Source organism: Sabethes cyaneus, chromosome 3 (assembly GCF_943734655.1).
Source record: "Sabethes cyaneus chromosome 3, idSabCyanKW18_F2, whole genome shotgun sequence".
NCBI lineage: Eukaryota > Metazoa > Arthropoda > Insecta > Diptera > Culicidae > Sabethes > Sabethes cyaneus.
Genome location: NC_071355.1, coordinates 242,429,361 through 242,448,697, shown reverse-complemented (window position 1 = coordinate 242,448,697; position 19,337 = coordinate 242,429,361). Strand labels below are relative to the sequence as shown.

Here is a 19,337-nt window from a genome sequence, read left to right as displayed (position 1 = left end):
CTCTGCTGGCTGTGCTTTGTTATCCAGTACCGCAATATGTGTTTGTGGTTGGCCTAGCACTCCTCTGCAGGCTTTTACCAGAACCTGTCTTAAGCCATTCCCCGCACCTATTCATTACAAAAGGATTCGATCTCTTACTTTAGGAACCCTTGCTTTTTCGAACCATTCGGTGCACATCGAGATTGCCGAGAATTATTCTCGAATCCATCGACACCAGAACTCGTAATCAGTCTCCAGTTGTTTTTTAAGGAACTCGGGATGTTAAGTAATCGTCTAAGGCTGTTAGATGACTCCTTGGGAGCTGCGAAGAGCACCGAAGCGGTGAACGCAACCTTGATGGATCTAACGAACCGCTCCCAAGATCCACCCATGTGGAGTGTAGATGGCATGTAAAAAGTCCGCTTGGTAAAAACATTGATGAACGTATAGACATCTGGTGATTTACTACGCTGCAGCAATTTATAACTGGCGCCAAGAAAGTTAGTCCCGTAGTTGGTTCTTATCTTCAATTGTAAAGGCCAAACCTTTAAAGTCATACCTTTTGCGGCAGACGACGATTCCGTTTCTCCACAAACGAAATATGCAACAGGAGAAACGGTTCCAGCCGGCTCAGTACGGGGCGTCTCTATAATTACTTTGTTGATCCCGTTGCAATGTGAACCAACATTAACAAATCACTTGTGCTTTTCCTTCCCTTTTGGCCTATTTGCTTTTGGATCTAGCGTGAAACTTATTTCTGCCCACTGAGTAATTCTCGCTGAAACGGGCCCACTACTGACACGAGGTCTTCAAATATTGGAACTTTTGTGCTTAATTAGTAGAAAATGGTCAAAAAATAAGAATTACACTTTTGATACCGCGAAATAGTGGACCCCTCGTGCGCCAAGGAGTCTAACAGGTTCAAAAAAAGTTGAATTTTGAGCAAACCTTGAGATCTATATCATGTGATATTTCATAAATTTACCATGAAACAACTAACAAATAGCCCGGTTCTGTAATGAAGAAGAACAGGGCTTTCAAATGGAGTAAATTTTTTTTGGCCGCCGTTTTTGCCATGATCCCCCCAACCGATTTGAATTTCAAGACCACCATCGGAAAGCTGAGCTATAAGTAACATTCATCAAGTTAGGTGTGCAATGCCATCAACTAGGATATGTTGCTGCTTCGTCGTAATTGCCTATTGCCGTCCTATCCAATACAAATTATTAAAACTATCAGCGATTTTTATGAAACAGAAACATACCCTAGTTAATGCCATTGCACACCTAACTTGATGAATGTTTCTTATAGCATTTTTTGTCAGCTTTCCTATGGTGGTCTTAAAATTAAAACCGGTTGGGGAGATCATGGCGAAAATGGCGATTTTTTGATTAAATCCAATATGGCGACCAAATCCAAGATGGCCGCCAAAATTTTTTTTTACTCCATTTGAAAGCCCTGTTTTTCTTCTTTACAGAACCGGGCTGTTTGTTAGTTGTTTCAAGGAAAATTTATGAAATATCACATGATATAGATCTCAAGGTTTGCTCAAAATTCAACTTTTTTTGAAACTGTTAAGCCCCTTGGCGAATGGAAAATGGCGAACGGATGACAAAAGAAGAAAAATGACAGAAAAAAAGGAAAACTATAAAAAACGGACAAAACGAGAAAAAATGAGGTTAGCACAAAGTAAAAGAAAAAACGGGGCAAAAAGAGAGAAAAACGGGATAGAAAAAGAAAAAATGGAATGAAAAAAATGAAAATGGAAGATAAAGGGGATAAAACAGACAAGAACAACAAAATGCGACAGAAAAGGAGGAAAAGCAGGACATAAGATGTAGAACGAAACAAACGCAAACAAAACACAGGGATAGAAAAGCAGTTAAAAAGCGAAAAAAGACGAACACCGGAACCGAAAAAGAGAAAGAAAGCCGAAATGGGACTAAAAATGACAGAAATGAGACGGGAAAAGAGGAAGAACGAACTTGAAAACGCTGTAAAATGGAAGGAGAAAGACGAAAAACGTACGAAAAAAAGGGCGAAAAACCAGATGGCAGAAAAAGAGAAACCAAAACGAGAAACCAAAGAGAAAAAAGGGAAGACGAAACAGAAAACAAATGAAAAGCAGAATAATGAAAAAGCAAAAAACAATAGAGGAGAACGGGAAAAAGAGGTTATAAAAGGAGAAAAACTCATCAAAAACAGGAAAAATGTGTCAGAAAAAGAAGAAATGAAAACCAAAAAAAAAAACGATGAAAGAAATAGGTAAAAAGGATGAGAAAAAGACGAAAACAGGGAGAGAAAAAGGAAAACCGATCAGAAAAAAAGAACTGGGAGCCAAAACAGAATAAACGTTACAGATAAGACGGGAAAACGGAAAAGCATCAAGAAGCGTAAAAACGGAGCAGACAAAGACGTTTTTCGTCGAGCAAATGAGGTAAAATAACTTAGTAAAAGACAAAAAATCAGAGGGGTTGTGCGACACGACCGCATAGGTAATGTAGGACTACGTAAGTCACTTGCTTTGTAGCGATAGTAGGATGTATCTATGTATGTAATAATACGATTCTTCATGTATACAACCTGCATACGCAACGTTCATTAAAGTAGTAACATTGAATTCGTTCAATCTTCAACCGATTTCGGAGTTATTTCCATGAATTGATTGAATCTATTTTATTGAAACGAATCGAAGTCACACTAAACCAAACAGTAAATAAATTTTCATAATCTATTTCTACGTTGAATAGTGCTTTTTCTCTGGTAATCGGTAGACAGTACGCACGAGTTTTTAAAAAGCTGAAAAATTTGCGCAAAGCTTTTCTGCAGTTTACAAAAGAAGAACACTGATAATAAAGCATTTACAAGTTGCAGACGTTTTGGAAGTGGCAGAAAATGTCGCCCGTGACCAGTAAACTTATTCCCGCCATTGGTTGGTCATCCGCAACGGCGAAAGGCTCAACTTTTCCCTCGTTGCCTGTGTTATTATGGTATTAACTGGGCAACAAACTATTCAATCGTTGTGTGGCCCTTAAAAGGACCGATTGTTTGATTATCATAATTCTAGCTTGCAATAAGCTTGCACTAACGCACCTAACGTAATTCTCTTTTCGGTAAATTGGAGTACCGATAACCGCTAACCAGGCACGGCTTGTTGCAACGGACCAGCCGGAAAGCTTCAGCAGCTATGCGATCAACGAAGCCGTTCGTGTATGGTCATGAGTCACGATGAATTACCAGTCCAGGTGGCCAACTGCAAGTGACGTGGCATAATTCTGGTCGTTTTGTTGTCGCGAGCAGCATATTTCCTGCCAATTCCAGAACTTCAGCAGCCAGATATTCCATCACGGCAGCGAGACGAGTGCTCCAGGTCCAACACGCTCACTATACTTTCCTTTCCTCATTGAACTCCTTTCCGATGAACATGACCAACTGATGACGATGTGCGCCGTAAGGCAAACAATGTTTCAAATACAACCTTTAAAATTATGCCACGGATGTGATTCGAAAGCTGCCTGTCCGATGTGTCGCCAATGAAAGCCGCTAACCGACTGACGATGCGCAGTAAAAGGCATAGCAGCCAAAACCATATCGTTCACTAGCGGATGGGTCGATGGATTCTTCGGTTTGTTGGCGTCTCGCTTGGTGAATTTGGATGTCTTCGTTGCCTTATCCGAGGAATTCGGTCGGATTCTATAGAGCGTAAATTAAATACAATCATAAGGAAGCTTAACCCAAAGCTTATATCGTATATATTTTTGTCATCCGTGCTAGGGAAACACTGACGTGGGAAGGCAGAAAAATGAAAAGAATTCAATTTTAGAATGACGCGCATTGAAAATCAATAGTTTTTTATATTTTCAATAATTTCCAAATCGATTTTCCGATCAATTGGTGTAAACATCTTGGAAATCTATTAAAAATTGACTGAATTATAAGCCGAAGTGTGAAAACGCATTTCCACTTTGATGACGTCATTTACAACAACCGAAGCGAGAATTTTGGTAAAACATAGGTTCATTATTTTCAATTTTTCAATAGTTCAACATCAAGAATCCATACTTTTATTCATTTGGGTCAATTCTTAGAAGATTTTCCAATCGATTGGTGTAAGAATATTGAAAATCGATCGGAAAACCGCTGAGCTATTAGCGCTCAACACCTATTATTTTTCGTGACGCTCGCATTTTTTGCTGTTTTGAGATGACACACTATCTCAAAGCTTGCCGTAAGACGTAGTCCTACGTCAAAACTGAAAATGAAAACAAAGATGAAAAAAGAAAAGAAAACAAGGCAAACCAGAATGAAAATAACAAAATTCGAGTGGAAAACATGAGGAAAAACAGGTCTGAAAATAAGAATAAAATGGGACACGAAACAAAGAAAACCCGAACATTGAGGCAGGAAGCACGGGACATAAAAAAGAAAAAAAAGAGGAAAAACGATAGGAAAATGAGAGCCCAAACCAGTACGACAGATACCAAATTCGTCTAGGCTTAATTGTAAAACGAAAAAGAAAAGAAAGAGAAGAAAAGCAGGACATTAGAGGAAGAATGGAACAAAAACAAAGAAAAATGATAGAAAAGGAGTTGAAGAGCAAAAGAAGACGAAAACCGGTACCGAAAAAAATGTCAAAACGGGCGAGAAAATGTCAAAAAACGAAATATAGATAAAGGAATCTGAAAACGAGTAGAAACAGTAGAAAGGTACAGAGGAACATCAGGACTCAGATAAAGGGCGAAAACCGGGACGAGAAAAAAGAGAAAAGAAATATGGAAAGTAGAAACAGCTTTCTTTCCGCTGTTCAAGAAAAACGAAAGAAAACAGCGGGAATACTAGGCATGACAGGGAAAACGGAACAGAATACAAGAAAACAAAATGAAAAAAGAAGAATACCGTGAAATTAAACAAGAAAACCGATAGAGGAAACGGAGAAACCGGGAAAATGGAACAGAAAAAGAACCACAGAAAACCAGAAAAAATGGATTCAAGTAAAAGATAAAAAGAAGGACAAAAAAGACGGGAACGAGGAGTTGAAATGAAAAACCAAATAGGAAAGCAAAAAGAGTTAGCCAAAAACAAATTAAAAAAAATAAAAATAAATAAAAAACAACATAAGCATCACAGAAAAGACGGTAAAACAGACAACAAGAGAAAGGAAAAACGGTACAGACGAAGACGAAATACGAGAAGCAAGGGAGATAAAAAAAACTCAAAAAATACAAAAACCAGAAAAAACACAAAAAGGGAAAAAGAGAAGAGGAAAGACGGAAAATGGGAAAAATAACAAAAAATGAATAACATGAGAGAAAACAAGACTGAAAATAAGACAAAATGAGACAGAAAACGAAGAAAAATGCAAAATAGCAAGAACGAACGAAGAAATAGAGGGAAAACGAAAAGAAAGTTCGAGCAAAAACCAAGAAAACGGTACAGAAGAGGAGAAAAAAGAAGCAAAAGGTGGAAAAACGGAACTGGAAAAGAGAAAAAAACAGCATAGAAAGAGATAAAGCTTGTCAGTTGTAGTTACAAGTAAAATTCGTGTCTAATTTAATGTCAATGTCTAATGTTATTCTGAGTCTAATCTCAAGTACAATTTAAATCCAATTTCGGTATTTAATTTCAAATCCAACTTCCAGGTCAATATGTAGAAAAGCTTCAAGCCCAAATAAATCTAAATTCATGTCCATTTTTAAGTCCAACTTCAACTCTAATCCAAGTCCATTTTTAAGTCCAACTTCAACTCTAATTACTAGTCCAATTTCAACTTTGATTTTAAATCCAATTGTACCCGAAAAGCCGGAGTTTTCATCCTAATCGGCCTGTATTTTTGTGATAAGTAATATTAGATTCGCTTTTGTACCATTTGTTTATGTCTGGGCACGGCAGTGCTTTCTGCCGCAACCGAAACTGAACTTGACATGGTTTTACTGAATGTGCACCGATCGGTTACCATGAATTGTCGTTTAAACGCCATCCAATCAGACTTCAAATTGGTAGGCAATTTGTTCACAAATTTCCCCAACTACACCAGATTGGACAGACGGGCGAGCTACCGGAGCCCGCGGCTTCCAGATGGTAGCAGTAATTGTGTGCACTGTCATCCCGAAGGTAAGTTTTCGGCTTTGGACCTCGTTTCTTACCTTCCGGAGCAGAGCATACGTTATTTGCTCCGGATGGCGAGACAATATCCAGCATCAGTAGAAATGTTAAATGCACTAAAAAATATTGACCATTGCTCCGGATTGCCACTAAAGGACGGAACCTCTTTAGGCATCACATGCCTTGCTGCTAATTAACAGCGTGTTATAGGCGAAATATCGGCACTGCTTACGACAGACGTCGTGTAAACGTCTTGAAGAGTTTAATATGTTTAATACTAGTTCATAGGAAGGAAAGAATCAGTGAAAGTTCACAATGAATCAATTGAAGGAAGGCTAGTGCAATCTTTCTTGTTTTACTTGCTTTTTTAAAAATTTGTTTTTACTAACAGAAGTGGAATAGCCATTCAGTTATTAGCAAACCGGGCAAAGCCCATAAACAGTCGCATATGAGACAAAAACTTATCAAATCTTTTAGAACAGATCAATGAACTTCAATGAACAAGGAACTTTTCAAGCAAGTAAGGAAAGACTTTTACAGGAAGCCTTTTCTTTAGAATCCCGTACTCCCGGGAAGCTTAGTTTTTCGAGACACCGTAACCGATAGCCTCTAGTGCTGATTATAGTTGTTCAGCAGTTCATCATTACCGATGGGATTTCCGATTGTAATTGTGTACTATTTCTAAAGAAGAAACAGGTGAAGTTTTATTTTACCCCTGACGTAACTAAAAGAAAAGCGATGTTTCTTATTTCAAAAGAGTAATCATTATAAAAAGTTACTTGATGTATCATCACACTTCAGCTGTAGTTTAATCGAATAATAACTTTCACTGGCGATTAATAGTGTCAGCCGCGTCAATTAAGCGGTCTTAATGAAGCGAAGCACAAAATTACACGTCAATCATGGAAAATTTATGCTTACTTTTGTTTGCGATCAATCCCCCATTGGATGGAGCTGTCAAATTGATAGCGGTAATCAAAGCAAGCATAGATTTAACTGGCGGGATAACTTTTTTGTTTTGTTTTTAAAATGTTGCTTCGTTTCGAAACGAACTAGGTTTATTGCTCCGGGGAAACCGGTACTATTTTTATCTGGATTCACGATTTGATGGTCGTAGCACTGATAGCTGAGCAATAAAACTACGGTCAGTAAACTAGTACTGTATAGTGATAAAGGTATTACGATGTTATTTATGATGATTGTGAACATTTCAATAACAAAGAATGAAGTATTTAATTACTCTCGTTCAAATCGAGTCTTAAATCGCAAGCAATGTGAGTTGATTTATGTTTCAAAGGAGTAAATTAAAATGGAAAATACGATAACGATAAGGAAGAGCAAACAAATAATTTTGCAATTCGTTATAATATCGTAATTTCACGGTTGTGATGTTCCAATTTCCACAAGTTAGGAACCAATCAGTGTCCAAAAAAACGTCCTATTTTGCGTCTGAATCATCTCTTGGTTTTTTCCCACCACAGTCCCGGGTTTTCAAGCGGTCAATGAACCGGAGCGTCACCCTAGCACCTAGCGGATGCTGGTGGCAGGCAACGGTCGCTGCAAGCGAAAGTAAAACACCACCGAACCGAACCGATTGGAGGCCATCTCGAGGGAACAATGAACACTTTTCGGGTCAAGTGACGTCAGCTGCTTGCCAACTGCCACTTGAGGCCAACGCAATCCAATCAGGAGGGAGAAAATTTGCATCGAACCCAGCTTAACACACATGTCCCACTTTTGTTTTTTTGTTGTTCGATTCCAGCTTCCAATCTGCAGTAAGCTGGTGCTTAATAGCTGATCTTACTTTTTTTTGCTTCTTGGATAGTTCCACTTCTCGCTTGCGCGGTCCTCAACGGATTGAAGGGAGCGAGAGTGGCAAAGATCGCGCAGTTGCACGCGACTTGAACCGTACACTTGAAGGCTCGACATAAGTTGCTTTCATAGCAAAATTTGTATATAACTGCTAACAGCTGCCCACTTAATTCACTTTCATGAACCTCAAGCGGTACTTGAAGCTGGAGGAATTCAACCCGCCGTCACAAGAGTTTGAAATTTGTTTATACATAGTTTGTTTTCTTCCGCTTATTCAATTCGCTGGTTTTTTTTCGCGAGAATTTGTTTTGAATTAGCCTCGCGTTTCATCAATCAGTCACAACGGGAGCCTTTTGTTGGTTTCTCCGGATTCTACCGAACGAATGGATAGATGAGGAGACAAGAAGCATGGAGCATCGATACTGCTGGGGAACCGATCGCCTCGCGCCGTTCGAAACGCTAATGAAATAGAAGAGCCTTTTGTTGATGTGTTGATTGCTATGCTGTCTGCTTCTGTGGGTAGGTAAAGCCCTCACGCGCGGGCTTTCGGAAATATCTTAACAACAAATGGCCGCAAGCGCCTGACGGCAATAAGATCGCACCAGTCTGAACGATCACTTTTGGGAAACAACCTGAGTGGACCAATGACGTGTGCGAGAATAATAAGCATTTGACGATCTATTAGCACGCTCTAATCGATTCACGCCCTCCGGTGCTTCTGCTTGCGTTGAATGTCTGATGTCTGACTGATCACCGTAAAGGAATCGATGATTGGTTTGTTTTTCCTTTGGTGATCCGGTGAATTATATTATTTTGATTTTCGTTAAACCTTCTTGCTTTATATTTTGTACCGGAAGTCTCAACAACCATGACTTAGGAGAATCTACATACGACCCAACCGAGCGGGTTTCAAAGCCAAGCACATTCACGTATGTGTTTTTCTTTTTACCATCACTCTTCCGGTCTCCTCCGGTCCTGCTCGGTCGGTTGGGTGGCTTGCTTGTATGTAGCTCATATTACAACCGCAAGGGTACTCCGGGTTGTTTATCTTCATTTCCTCGGCTATTGTGGTGCGGTGGATCGCTTGTGCGAAGTTCACTTACCGTACCACAGCAGTTTGGGCTTTTGCCGCTCGGTCGTCGGTACAGTGACCGATCGGGACGCGGGTTGTGAACCCTTCGTTCCCATCCCAGCAGCTTCGGTTGAACCGTGTCAGTGGGTCAAAAATGACAGCCAATATAATAGCACTCCATGCACTGATATTTATGACGATCGATCGTCGTGAGCGTAGATTTGCGCGCGCGCCTCGAGTCGGCATTCTTTTCTTTTTCGTTTGTTGCAAGTAGATCCACACCGGCCGACTGTCTGGTATGGTAACAAACGGCGTTTTTCTTCCGCCCGCCGGCTGCTGGCAAGGGGAATCGATCGATCGATTCATTGATTGATGGCAGGGAACATTTGCATTCCTATCCGATCGACCGGCTTACCTGTTTGTCACCTTTATCAGCCATTCATGAATGTAACATAGTTTCTTTCGTTTGTTTCTTTTCTACTTTCAGAGTCTAGCTGTTATTATAATGGGACCCACTTCATGGAGGGCTCAATTGTGCCAACGATGGAACCCTGTCTGATGTGCAAGTGCCAGAGTAAAACGTTGATTTGTGCGCTGAAGGTTTGCCCGGGTAAGTCTCTTTCAGTATGTGTGTTGGTATGGGTGTAGATTCGGTAGCCTACCGAAAGGGGCATTATTTTTAGAGTGGTTTCGCTGCTTGCTGTTGAGCAGCGCTGCTATAAAGGAGTAGTGATGCTCGAAAAATGTCAAGATCTAACTGAGCAAAAACGGAACAGAAATGTGCTCTTGCAAAATCTTAGTAAAATACAATGAAATTTATCTTAACAACATATAACTGTTATCCGACATTGGTTGATTAAGGACAAGATCGTCAGAGTCCATTTATGGCAGTCAGTATGGCACCGAATATTACCCTTCCCTTCTTCAGTGTACCAACATGCTCCCGTAGACTCGGGAAACCATCACAAAAAGATAAAATTAGTTCAATTGACCTGCTAGCCGTAATCAGATCTTGCAACTCGCAGCACTAAACATTGCATTCTATAGATTCTATTACTTTTTGGGGCATAACTTACACTAAATACTGAGGTTTCTGCCCAATTAAAATTCATCACTATATTTTCACTGTTTCGCCGTCGATTTTTCTTTAATTTTTTTCGGCCGCTCCATTCATCACATCACTCGCGAAACTTGAAACACAGAAAACTTTAATTTACTATCCGAACAGTTATCTGGTAAGATATTATAATGATTTTGCCCAAACTGTTCAATTGAATTGATATGAAAAACTTTACTTCGTTTCTATTGCAATTCCGCATCCGAATCCGCGACCGTCGTTGTTGATACGTTACCAAAGAAACGGGAGTGATGCCATATTTACGTTGAGCGTGAAATTGGCCAATAATTTTCATTATTAAATTAACGGTCGTAAAGTGTCGAAAATATGCTTATAAAATTCTCTGATAATAAAATTAACCGTTAACAACATTTTATGTGATAGAATTACTGTCGGAACAAGTTCAACAGCAAAAATAGATACGCGATTCTACGTTTCGTAATTGTTCATAACAGATTATTACCTACTGCTGCCGTAAACACCTACTGAGTATAAACAAAACGATAGTGGAAACAAGCACAAGCACTGAAATCAGTAAAAAAGCAGCTGGCCTCTGACGACCTTCACCTTAAATAGGTTAAATTGGTTGATTAAAGAAGTTAAATAGACGGGGCCATGAAAAGGAGGCTGTGACCCAAAAATAGAGTTGAAAGTCGAAATATAAGGTCACAGAGAAACAAAAATAACAGTCAACTGTCCCTTTCTTACAAGGATACAGGGATGAAGTTAGAGATCTCCACTGCCGACTGTTACTCACCACGGCTTTCAGAAGTCTCGAGAATCCGGATGTTGTTCGCTAAGCTTGTCACTATGAACCTCTGGGTCTGCCTCTTCCAGGTTGTTTTAGCGGATTCTTGTCGAGCGCTTGCCTGCAGATCTTGTTCGTTCTTTCCCTCAAGTTGCGTCCGATCCACTTTCACCAACGTTCTCGGATTTCTGTGGTCGTATGGGCCGTTGATGACATCAACGATGGAGTTCCTCGTTGGAGAAACACCACATTTTCCAGTCGTACAGCAATACGGATTTAACGTTTAAGTTGAATATTCGGGTTTTGGTATGTAGAATGACTTCATTTGAGCACCAGATATTTCGCAGATCTGCAAAGGGACCCCTGGTCGTCCTGAACCCTATGGCTATAGTAGTCTTAGTATCACCATCGAGCGTTGACCGGCTACTAAGATATTGAAAGGCTCTCACCTGCTCAACCTGTGGTCCCGCTACTATGAAGTTGGCAGGATTGTCAGTGTTCGCTACCATAGACTTGGTTTTCGCATCATTGACTGTGAGGCCTGCTGCATGGGAGCTCTCGGAGAGGGCATCTAACTTGCTCTGTATATCGTTTCGGCATTATGCGAGCAAGACAATGTCATCGGCTAGGTCAAGGTTATTTAGCTGCTCCATTCTTAGAGGATTCCAAGGTATCCTAATATCTCATCCATAACGATGAGAAACAGCAGCGTTTACCTGGAACTCTTCCACGCCTAAGCGCACCCCAGATGTTTTCGTGGTTGATTCGGTCGAACGCCTTTTCGAAGTCAACGAACACCAGCAGAGTCCTGGAATTCGTTGACCTACTCCAATATAATGCGAAGCGTTGTGATATGATCTAGACATGACGGACCCCTATGGAATCCAGCTACCTGCCGCCGGAGAGTAGCGTTGATCTCCTTCTGGATCCAGTTAAGGATTACCTTACAAAGTACTTTAAGAAAAATACAAAACAACATGACGCATTTAGTTAGGTCTTCTTTTTTAGGGACCCTGACCAATATGCCCTGCATTAGTCCACCGCAAAAGTTGCGTTTTCCCATATATTGCTGAATAGCTGATGACATCCATGGGTCAGTTTTGAGTATGTCGGCTAAAATGCAGTCTATTCCTTGCACTCTGTTGGATTTCATACTTTGGATTGCTACTCTTGTCCGGTAATGGCACCTCAGAGTTGACGCAGTTAGTCTCCGATATTAGAAACTGAAACTCCGTTCATCGCTTAAGCTATTCTGTACAGTCAGTCAGTAACTGACCAGCTCTGTTCTTTAGCGGTGTCTTAGTATTCATCTTGGTACCAATAAAGCGGAAAGAAATATCGTACAACAAACGGATATTTATCATTGGCTGCGGTGGTTTCTACTTCTTCGCTAGGGAGTTAGTCCAGGGACTCTTGTTCCGCCTACAAGCTTGTTTAACAGTTCGGCGTATCGTTTCATTCTCCAAGTTGCATCCAAAATCTACTCCCTGCGTTCGCTGCGCATTTTACCGAGTGTTTCGGCACTAGTCGTGATTAAGGTGTTCTTGATGCCAGTCCATTGCTCTAGAACAGTTCCACCAGGCGGCAACTCCGAAGCTCGGGATCCAAGATACTCGACAAAAACCCTTTTCGCTTCGGGATTCTCCAATCGTAACAACATTCAGGCGGCCGTTGTAAGAACATTCAGCTTTCTCGTCCCGTCGCGTTGTTGGACAAGTGCGATCTCAGTGATAACAAGGTGATCGGCGCTGCGCTTGTTGCGTACTTCAAGAAAACTCCTTCTCCACTTTCGGCTGATGCAGATGTGGTCGATTTGATTTTCTATTGGGACGTCACGTGACCTTATGTGCTGGTCTGTGGGGAAAGAGCGATCCGCTAATGACCATGTTTTTCACTCATTTCTTCTAGGCGACACCCCGGCACATCGCCATTTTTTGTGGTTGAATCTGAAACGTAACAAATACTGGGCGGGAAATCGCTTCTCCTAGGCGATACTAGGTTCACATTGTTTGAACCAATCTTCGCGTTGTAGTCGACCAAGTAGATTTCAATGTCGCCATTCGGGAATTTCTCAACCGCGGTGTTTAGCTGGCTGTAAAAATTCGTTTCTCCTGCAGGTCGGCAGAATCTGCTGACGTATAGCACTGGATTATTGTTAGGTTTCTAACCCGTGTTCTAAGTCTGGCCACAATTATTCTTTCGCTTATCGGTGCCCTCTTTATCAGAGTTGCGATGTGCCACTGCTCCAAGCCTTGCTCGAAGGTTGTCTTGTGTGGATCCCCAAGTAACATTTTTGTTGTATAATAACTTATCAAGCACTTCTTCCACGGGAATTGGCTGTACAATGGATTTTCTCCTAAGCGGTCTTTTGCGACATATCTGACCGAATTAGCGTCAATTAGCGTTCGCACAATGGATAACCGTGGACAATGGTGCTCTCTACACAGATTTCAAGGCAGCATTTAATCGAGTGGATCACACTAGAGAAACTCGGAGTCTACATATGTACCTTTGATCACCTGGTTCAGATGCTATATGCCAAATCGATTACTTGGCGTTAAGATCAGAGCTTTCCGTTCCGTTCTCACCTGTTTACGAATGTTGCCGGCGTCCCCCAGGGGAGTAATCTTGGACCACTTTTGTTTTCGCTATTTATAAACGAACTTTCCGGATGAAGTCTTGTGTTTGCCAGTACTCGCTCAGCCCCGAGATTTTAAACTTCAGGCGGCTAAGCGGCTTTTCGTAAATTGAGCTTGCTCTGCTGTGTCCCTATTTTCATGCTAAAGGTCGTTGCCAACAATCCGGATAGATATCTTTTTTCATTTTCTGTAACTTACTTAGTTTTCGGATACGCTAGGTTGTTAGCCGAACGTACCTAAAGGGTGTTCCACATCAAAATGCACCATATTTTGGGTAGGAGTAGTTTAGAGTGTATTGTTTACACAGCATTATAGCTGTCAGTTTTACGAAAATTGTAAAAAATTGAGTCACCCTAAAAGGAACGTCGCGAATTGATTTTGCGCAAACACTTGGAAAATCCTCAACTATCTTATCTGACATCGGAAAACAACTCGGAAGGAGAAATGCGGTCAGAATGGATGTTCTGTTAGTGATCAGGATCAAAAGCGTGTCGTGGAAGCGTTTGAGGAGAATCCCGATCCATCGGTCAGCGATGTGGCCAAAAAGTTGAATCTGGCCAACTTCCTTCGTTCAGAGAGCCAAGGAACGGGAGCGACTGCATACGTACAAAGTGCAGAAGACTCCAAATCGTGACGAATGGCAAAATACGGTGGGAAAGTCACGGGCCCGGAAACAGTACACCCAGATGCTGACGAAGCCTCATCATGGATCATGGAATTTGATATTCCGGAGGAAATATAGAAGCAAAAACTTTCAAATTTTACCAAGAAACACATGATTTGGCAAGCGATCTGCTCATGTGGCAAACGGAGTGCGCCGTTCGTGACTACCGGGACTGTAAACTGACTGAAATCTACCTTACGGAGTGCGTACAGAAGCGTCTGCATCCTCTACTGAAGTAGCACGAGGGCCCTACGATCTTTTGGCCGGATTTAGCTTCGTGCCACTATTCAAAGGATGTTCTGGAGTGATACGAAGCCAACGAGGTTACTTTCGTACCCAAGGACATGAACAAACGCACCGAAACTAAGGTCCATCGAAAAAAATACTGGGCTATCATGGAGGCACTACGGAAGCATCCCAAGAAGGTGAAATCTGAGGAAGACATGAAGAAAAAGTGGGTTTCTGTACAGAAGAAGCTGCAACCAGATGTTGTACAGAACCTTATTGGTGGAGTTAAGCGTAAGGTACGAGCATACGAGGTACGAGGTTATGGTATTACAGTTGAATGAAATAAATATGTCAAAAGGTAATATTTTATTGTCTATAAGTTTGAAAAGGATCGGTCAATTAGGTAATTTTCTACAGTGTTTTCCGTGGTGCAATTTGATGTGGGACATCCTTTATTCCGCTGATGGAGCTGCCGTCTTAGATGTGGGCGGGAGCCACTATTCTCCCTTCTCTGTCTGCATACCCCAGCCGCTACCACGTGGAGGTGGGAATAAGATTTAGTGAATAGAGGTGTTAGATTTGCACATATTTTCTCCTTCTGGTACAGAAAAACGGTTGAAAAAGATGGCAGATACGGTTGTACAGAAAATGATGGGATGTATTCAGCAGAAAATTCAAAAGTTTATCGGAAAAGAAGAATAATTTTAATTTTTTCCTTAAAACCCAATGAGAAACCTACAAAAATAATTTTTTTACAAATTTTGACTTTATTTACTCATTGAAAATTGAATAAATTGTGCGACCAAATTCTAAACGGAACAAACTTTACTGTGGGTAGCACTCGCATTGTTGGATACAGCGTGATTTGTATTCCCCAACGGCTCTTAACTGTGTTAATCGATCGCTCCCACGTTCCGCCTGTATGTGGAAATGTATGTGTAACGGTCATTGAATGAGATTTAAGATAAAGTCACTCACTCGCCAGCCTAATGTGATCGGGAAGCAACAATTGTTGTGGCCAAAGTTGGAGGGAGGACATTGTATTGATGCCTTACAGGTCACCTTTCGTATAACTGCGTACTCCAGAGATATGTACTCGTTCATCATCAGTCGAGTTCTACCAGCTAATTTCAAGCATTTGGTGGCCTTTTTACTTTAAGCTTTTTTACTATATTAAGCCCTATCAGGAGCAGCTTGGATCCATTGTCAATGAAAACCATAAACTAGCACTACTTTCCGTGTCCTGCACAAAGCCGTTTGCGGTTTGCAGTTTCAGATCTGTGCAATGCTGTAAACGACACTGGTTATAAAAACACATATTTGGTAACGGAAGATGTTTGGCTTACGCAGATTTTTGCATTTCACGAATCTGCTACAATTGATGGTGAAGTGATTCTTCGTTGTATCCGCCATAGTTTCAATAGAGGTCTGAGGTCTCGAAAGATTTCATTTAGAAGCGTTGACCTTGGGTTCATCCTGAATCAACTTTAATAAGCATTAGCCTGGTTTTGAGGAGTTCCATAGCCGCAAGGTCACAGAGTTTGTTATGCTATGAGCGACTGATCATGAGCTCGGGTCTCAGCAGAATCGAGGACATTCCATTTTAAGAAACTTAAGCACGGGTTTATTGTCACGCTCCTCATTACACTTCCTTCATACTGAGTTTTACATTGCCCCGACGACGATGCTTATAGTTAGTGTACTGATCATGAGGACCTAACTTCAGGTAAAGGAGGCCTCGACTGGCTTGGTATACGCTAATCGCTCAAGTACAAATATGAAGTGCGGAATATAGCATACACCACATTAGAACAAAGTATTCGTCATAGCGATAAGCCCACACAGAAAAAACATACCATTGGGCTTTTGCCGACTCAATCTGAACTGGCTTCGGCTCAACCTCCCCAATCCTTCGCGTTGGTAGTAAACATTTATGATAGCCCAGTAAAACTTTATAAACACTACGAAAATTCAAGCTGGCAGGATCGCCAATATGAACTGATATTTTAGTCAATTTGCCACAACTAACCAAAACTCTGTTGTGTCGCAGGGCTAACTCACTGACCAGCGACTCCAATATTATATTCCAATATTATGTAAACTTCCTGTTACACACTTCAGGTAATCTTTTTAATTATTCTGTATAATCTATTATCGTAGAATTATTGACAGTAACGCAGTTGACTTACTTGACTTAATTGGCCTAACGTCTTATGACAAGACCTGTATAGCATAATTTCTCCATGTATTTCGGTCCAGATTCGGTGCAGCTGGTCTCCAGATCCGCGGGCACCCAGTGCTCGCCAGTTCTCGCTCCACCTGGTCTTGCCACCTCGCTCGCTGTGCCCCTCTTCGTCTTGTTCCTACCGGATTCTGCGGGATAGTTGTCCGGCATTCTAGCAACATGTCCTGCCCAACGTATCCGTCCTGCTTTAATCACTTTCTGAATACTGGGTTCACCGTAGAGACGTGCGAGGTTGTTTCGCAGTTACAACTATCATTTTTTTTATACTGTATTAGAGAGGTTTTTAGCCTGCGGCTGGTTCGCCTCTTACTATCATTTTAATTATCATAATAATATTAATTAATCTTTCTTTTAGAACAACCCATTCCTCCACCGAGGGGCTGTATTCTGGTGCACAAGAATGGTGCCTGCTGTCCGTACCTTCAGTGCTCGAAGCTACACCTGGCCACCAAAAACAGTGGAGATCGGAAGAAAATCCATTTCCTGGACTACTACCAGAAGGCAGCCGAAGAGCGACTATCGAATCCGAACTCCTACCTCAGGAGATCCGACGATGACGATGTGGAGGAGCTTGGAGGTCGGTTTTGTTTTAAATCTAACAAGTTTCAGTTATTAATTAAATTTAAATTACTATTTCAGCATGCATCGTCAACGGAACGGTGTACAAATCGGGGTCGGCCATGACTTCGTCCTCGCTGTGCTCGTACTGCTACTGCATCAATGGTCAGCAGAAATGCGTCAAACCAAAGTGTGCCTTGCCGAACCCTCGGTGCGCTCCGATTTTCATCGATTCCGCCTGCTGTCCGATCCGGTACGATTGTACAGGAAAAACGCCGTTCAATGCAACAATTTCGACCGAGCCGCCGAAACCGGTGCGGCGGATTAATAATCGACACTATCTCCGAACCGTGGAACAGAAAACAGGGAAAAATAGTGGGTGTGTTGTGAAAGGAAAAACCTATCCGGAAGGTGATCGGGTAGCTTCGCTGGATCCGTGCGAGGTTTGCTACTGCATTCGGGGCACGAAGAAGTGTACGCCGAAGAAGTGCGCTCCGGCTATTAAGGGTTGTACGCCGCGGGTTCCCCGTGGCGAGTGCTGCGCGGTGCGGTATGATTGTAGTAAGTTTTGTTGCTTGGAAAGGTGGTTGGAATTTTACGCTAACGTTTTGAATTTTATTTTAGAACATGGTGATCTGAAAACTTTCGCCCGAAAGATCGAGGATGAGCAAGAGTCGTTTGACTTCTTTTCCATTCTGTTTGGTCCCGATCCCGATGAGCCGAAGGTTGAGGGGAAGAATGTTACCGAAACAGTAGTGACGGAGCCGCCGCAGGTTAATAGTACTACGTCGGAGAAGAGCTTTTTTGATTTCCTGAAGGCAGGACTGGAGTTTATTGATAGTAATTCGGATGATTTGTTGCCGGAAACGACGATAGCAACTGCGGCATTGAATGCGACTAGCACGAACACCACCATCGACGTTGCTCCGGCAACGGAGACAACAACCGAATTGCATACTGTCAAAGTGGAAATTATTCAAGAGCCGCAGACTATCTACATTGAGAAGCCAGATTTTAATTTTCCTCCCAGAAGTACTATTCCACTATTGCTTAAGTCGAATGCAGTTAGAGAAACGACGCAGAATACGACGACGACGACGACGCCGCCTACAACAGTGAAAACTACCTCTACGCCTACGCCGACAACATCAACAACAAAAAGGACGACGACTACGACAGTTAAAACAACTGCACCAACAACAAGAACAACGACCACGACAATTAAAACAACGGCACCAACAACAACGACGACTACGACGGCTAAAACAACAACACCAGCAACAACGACGACTACGACAGCCAAAACAACAACAATTAAAACATCCACGTCAACAACAACAACAACAACAACAACGCCAGCGCCATCCAGCTCGACTGTCACTTCAACGTCAACAACGAAGGAAGCTCCAAAAGCAGTAACCAAAGCCCCGCTGGTGATTGATTCAACTAACGGAGAGCCAGAGTTCCATAAATTAGAATCCGATTCTCTATTGAAGGAAAATTTGACGGAAGTTTCCAACTCGTTGGTCGATTTGGAATCTTCTCGTGAACCTCCATCTACTACCGTACAACCGAAGTTGGCATTAGCCACTCAAAAACCAACAACTCAAAAACCACAAAAAAATCAAAAAACTACAACAACAACAACGGAACCGCCTCGTATTCGCACAACCGAACGACCACAAAAGATTCGGAAGCCCATTCTGACGGAGAGTGCCACCACGGAGAAACCGATCGAGGTCGTCATTAAGGTGGACGATTTCATAGACAAATCCGCGGTGGAATCGATTCTGCAATCGCTGCATGCTAAGCTGGAAAGCGTAGCGAACTCGGAAGTGGTTCCGGCGGTGACGACGGTCATCACGAAGCGACCGAACGATAAGTTCGTTGGCCATGAAATCGATAAAGTGCCGACGACGATCATCTCCAGCTCGCCGGCGGTGGTTTCGACGACTGCTGGAACTACGACGTCGACGTCGACGTCGACTACGGAAGAAGTGTTCACGGAACAAACGGAACCGGTAACGCCCGAGGAAGAAGACGATGAGCCGGAGACGACGATCCCCGATGTTGAGGTGACTGAGGCTGCCCCGACAGAGGGAACTAGTGATGATTTCAATGAAGATGAGGTTATGAGTACTACAGATTTGTCGGTGGATTCTAGTTCTCCTAC

General features: G+C 42.0%; 1 protein-coding gene across 1 annotated transcript in view; it reads left to right on the top strand.

Moving 5' to 3' along the window:
* The window catches only part of LOC128740980 (uncharacterized), a 53,147-nt gene that overhangs the window by 31,422 nt on the left and 2,388 nt on the right, over positions 1-19,337 (top strand). Inside the window, exons 2-4 of the mRNA XM_053836556.1 lie at positions 9,453-9,575; positions 16,962-17,183; positions 17,246-19,327. Of these exons, the coding sequence (XP_053692531.1) occupies positions 9,453-9,575; positions 16,962-17,183; positions 17,246-19,327 (2,427 nt within the window). The remainder of the gene's footprint in view (positions 1-9,452; positions 9,576-16,961; positions 17,184-17,245; positions 19,328-19,337) is intronic.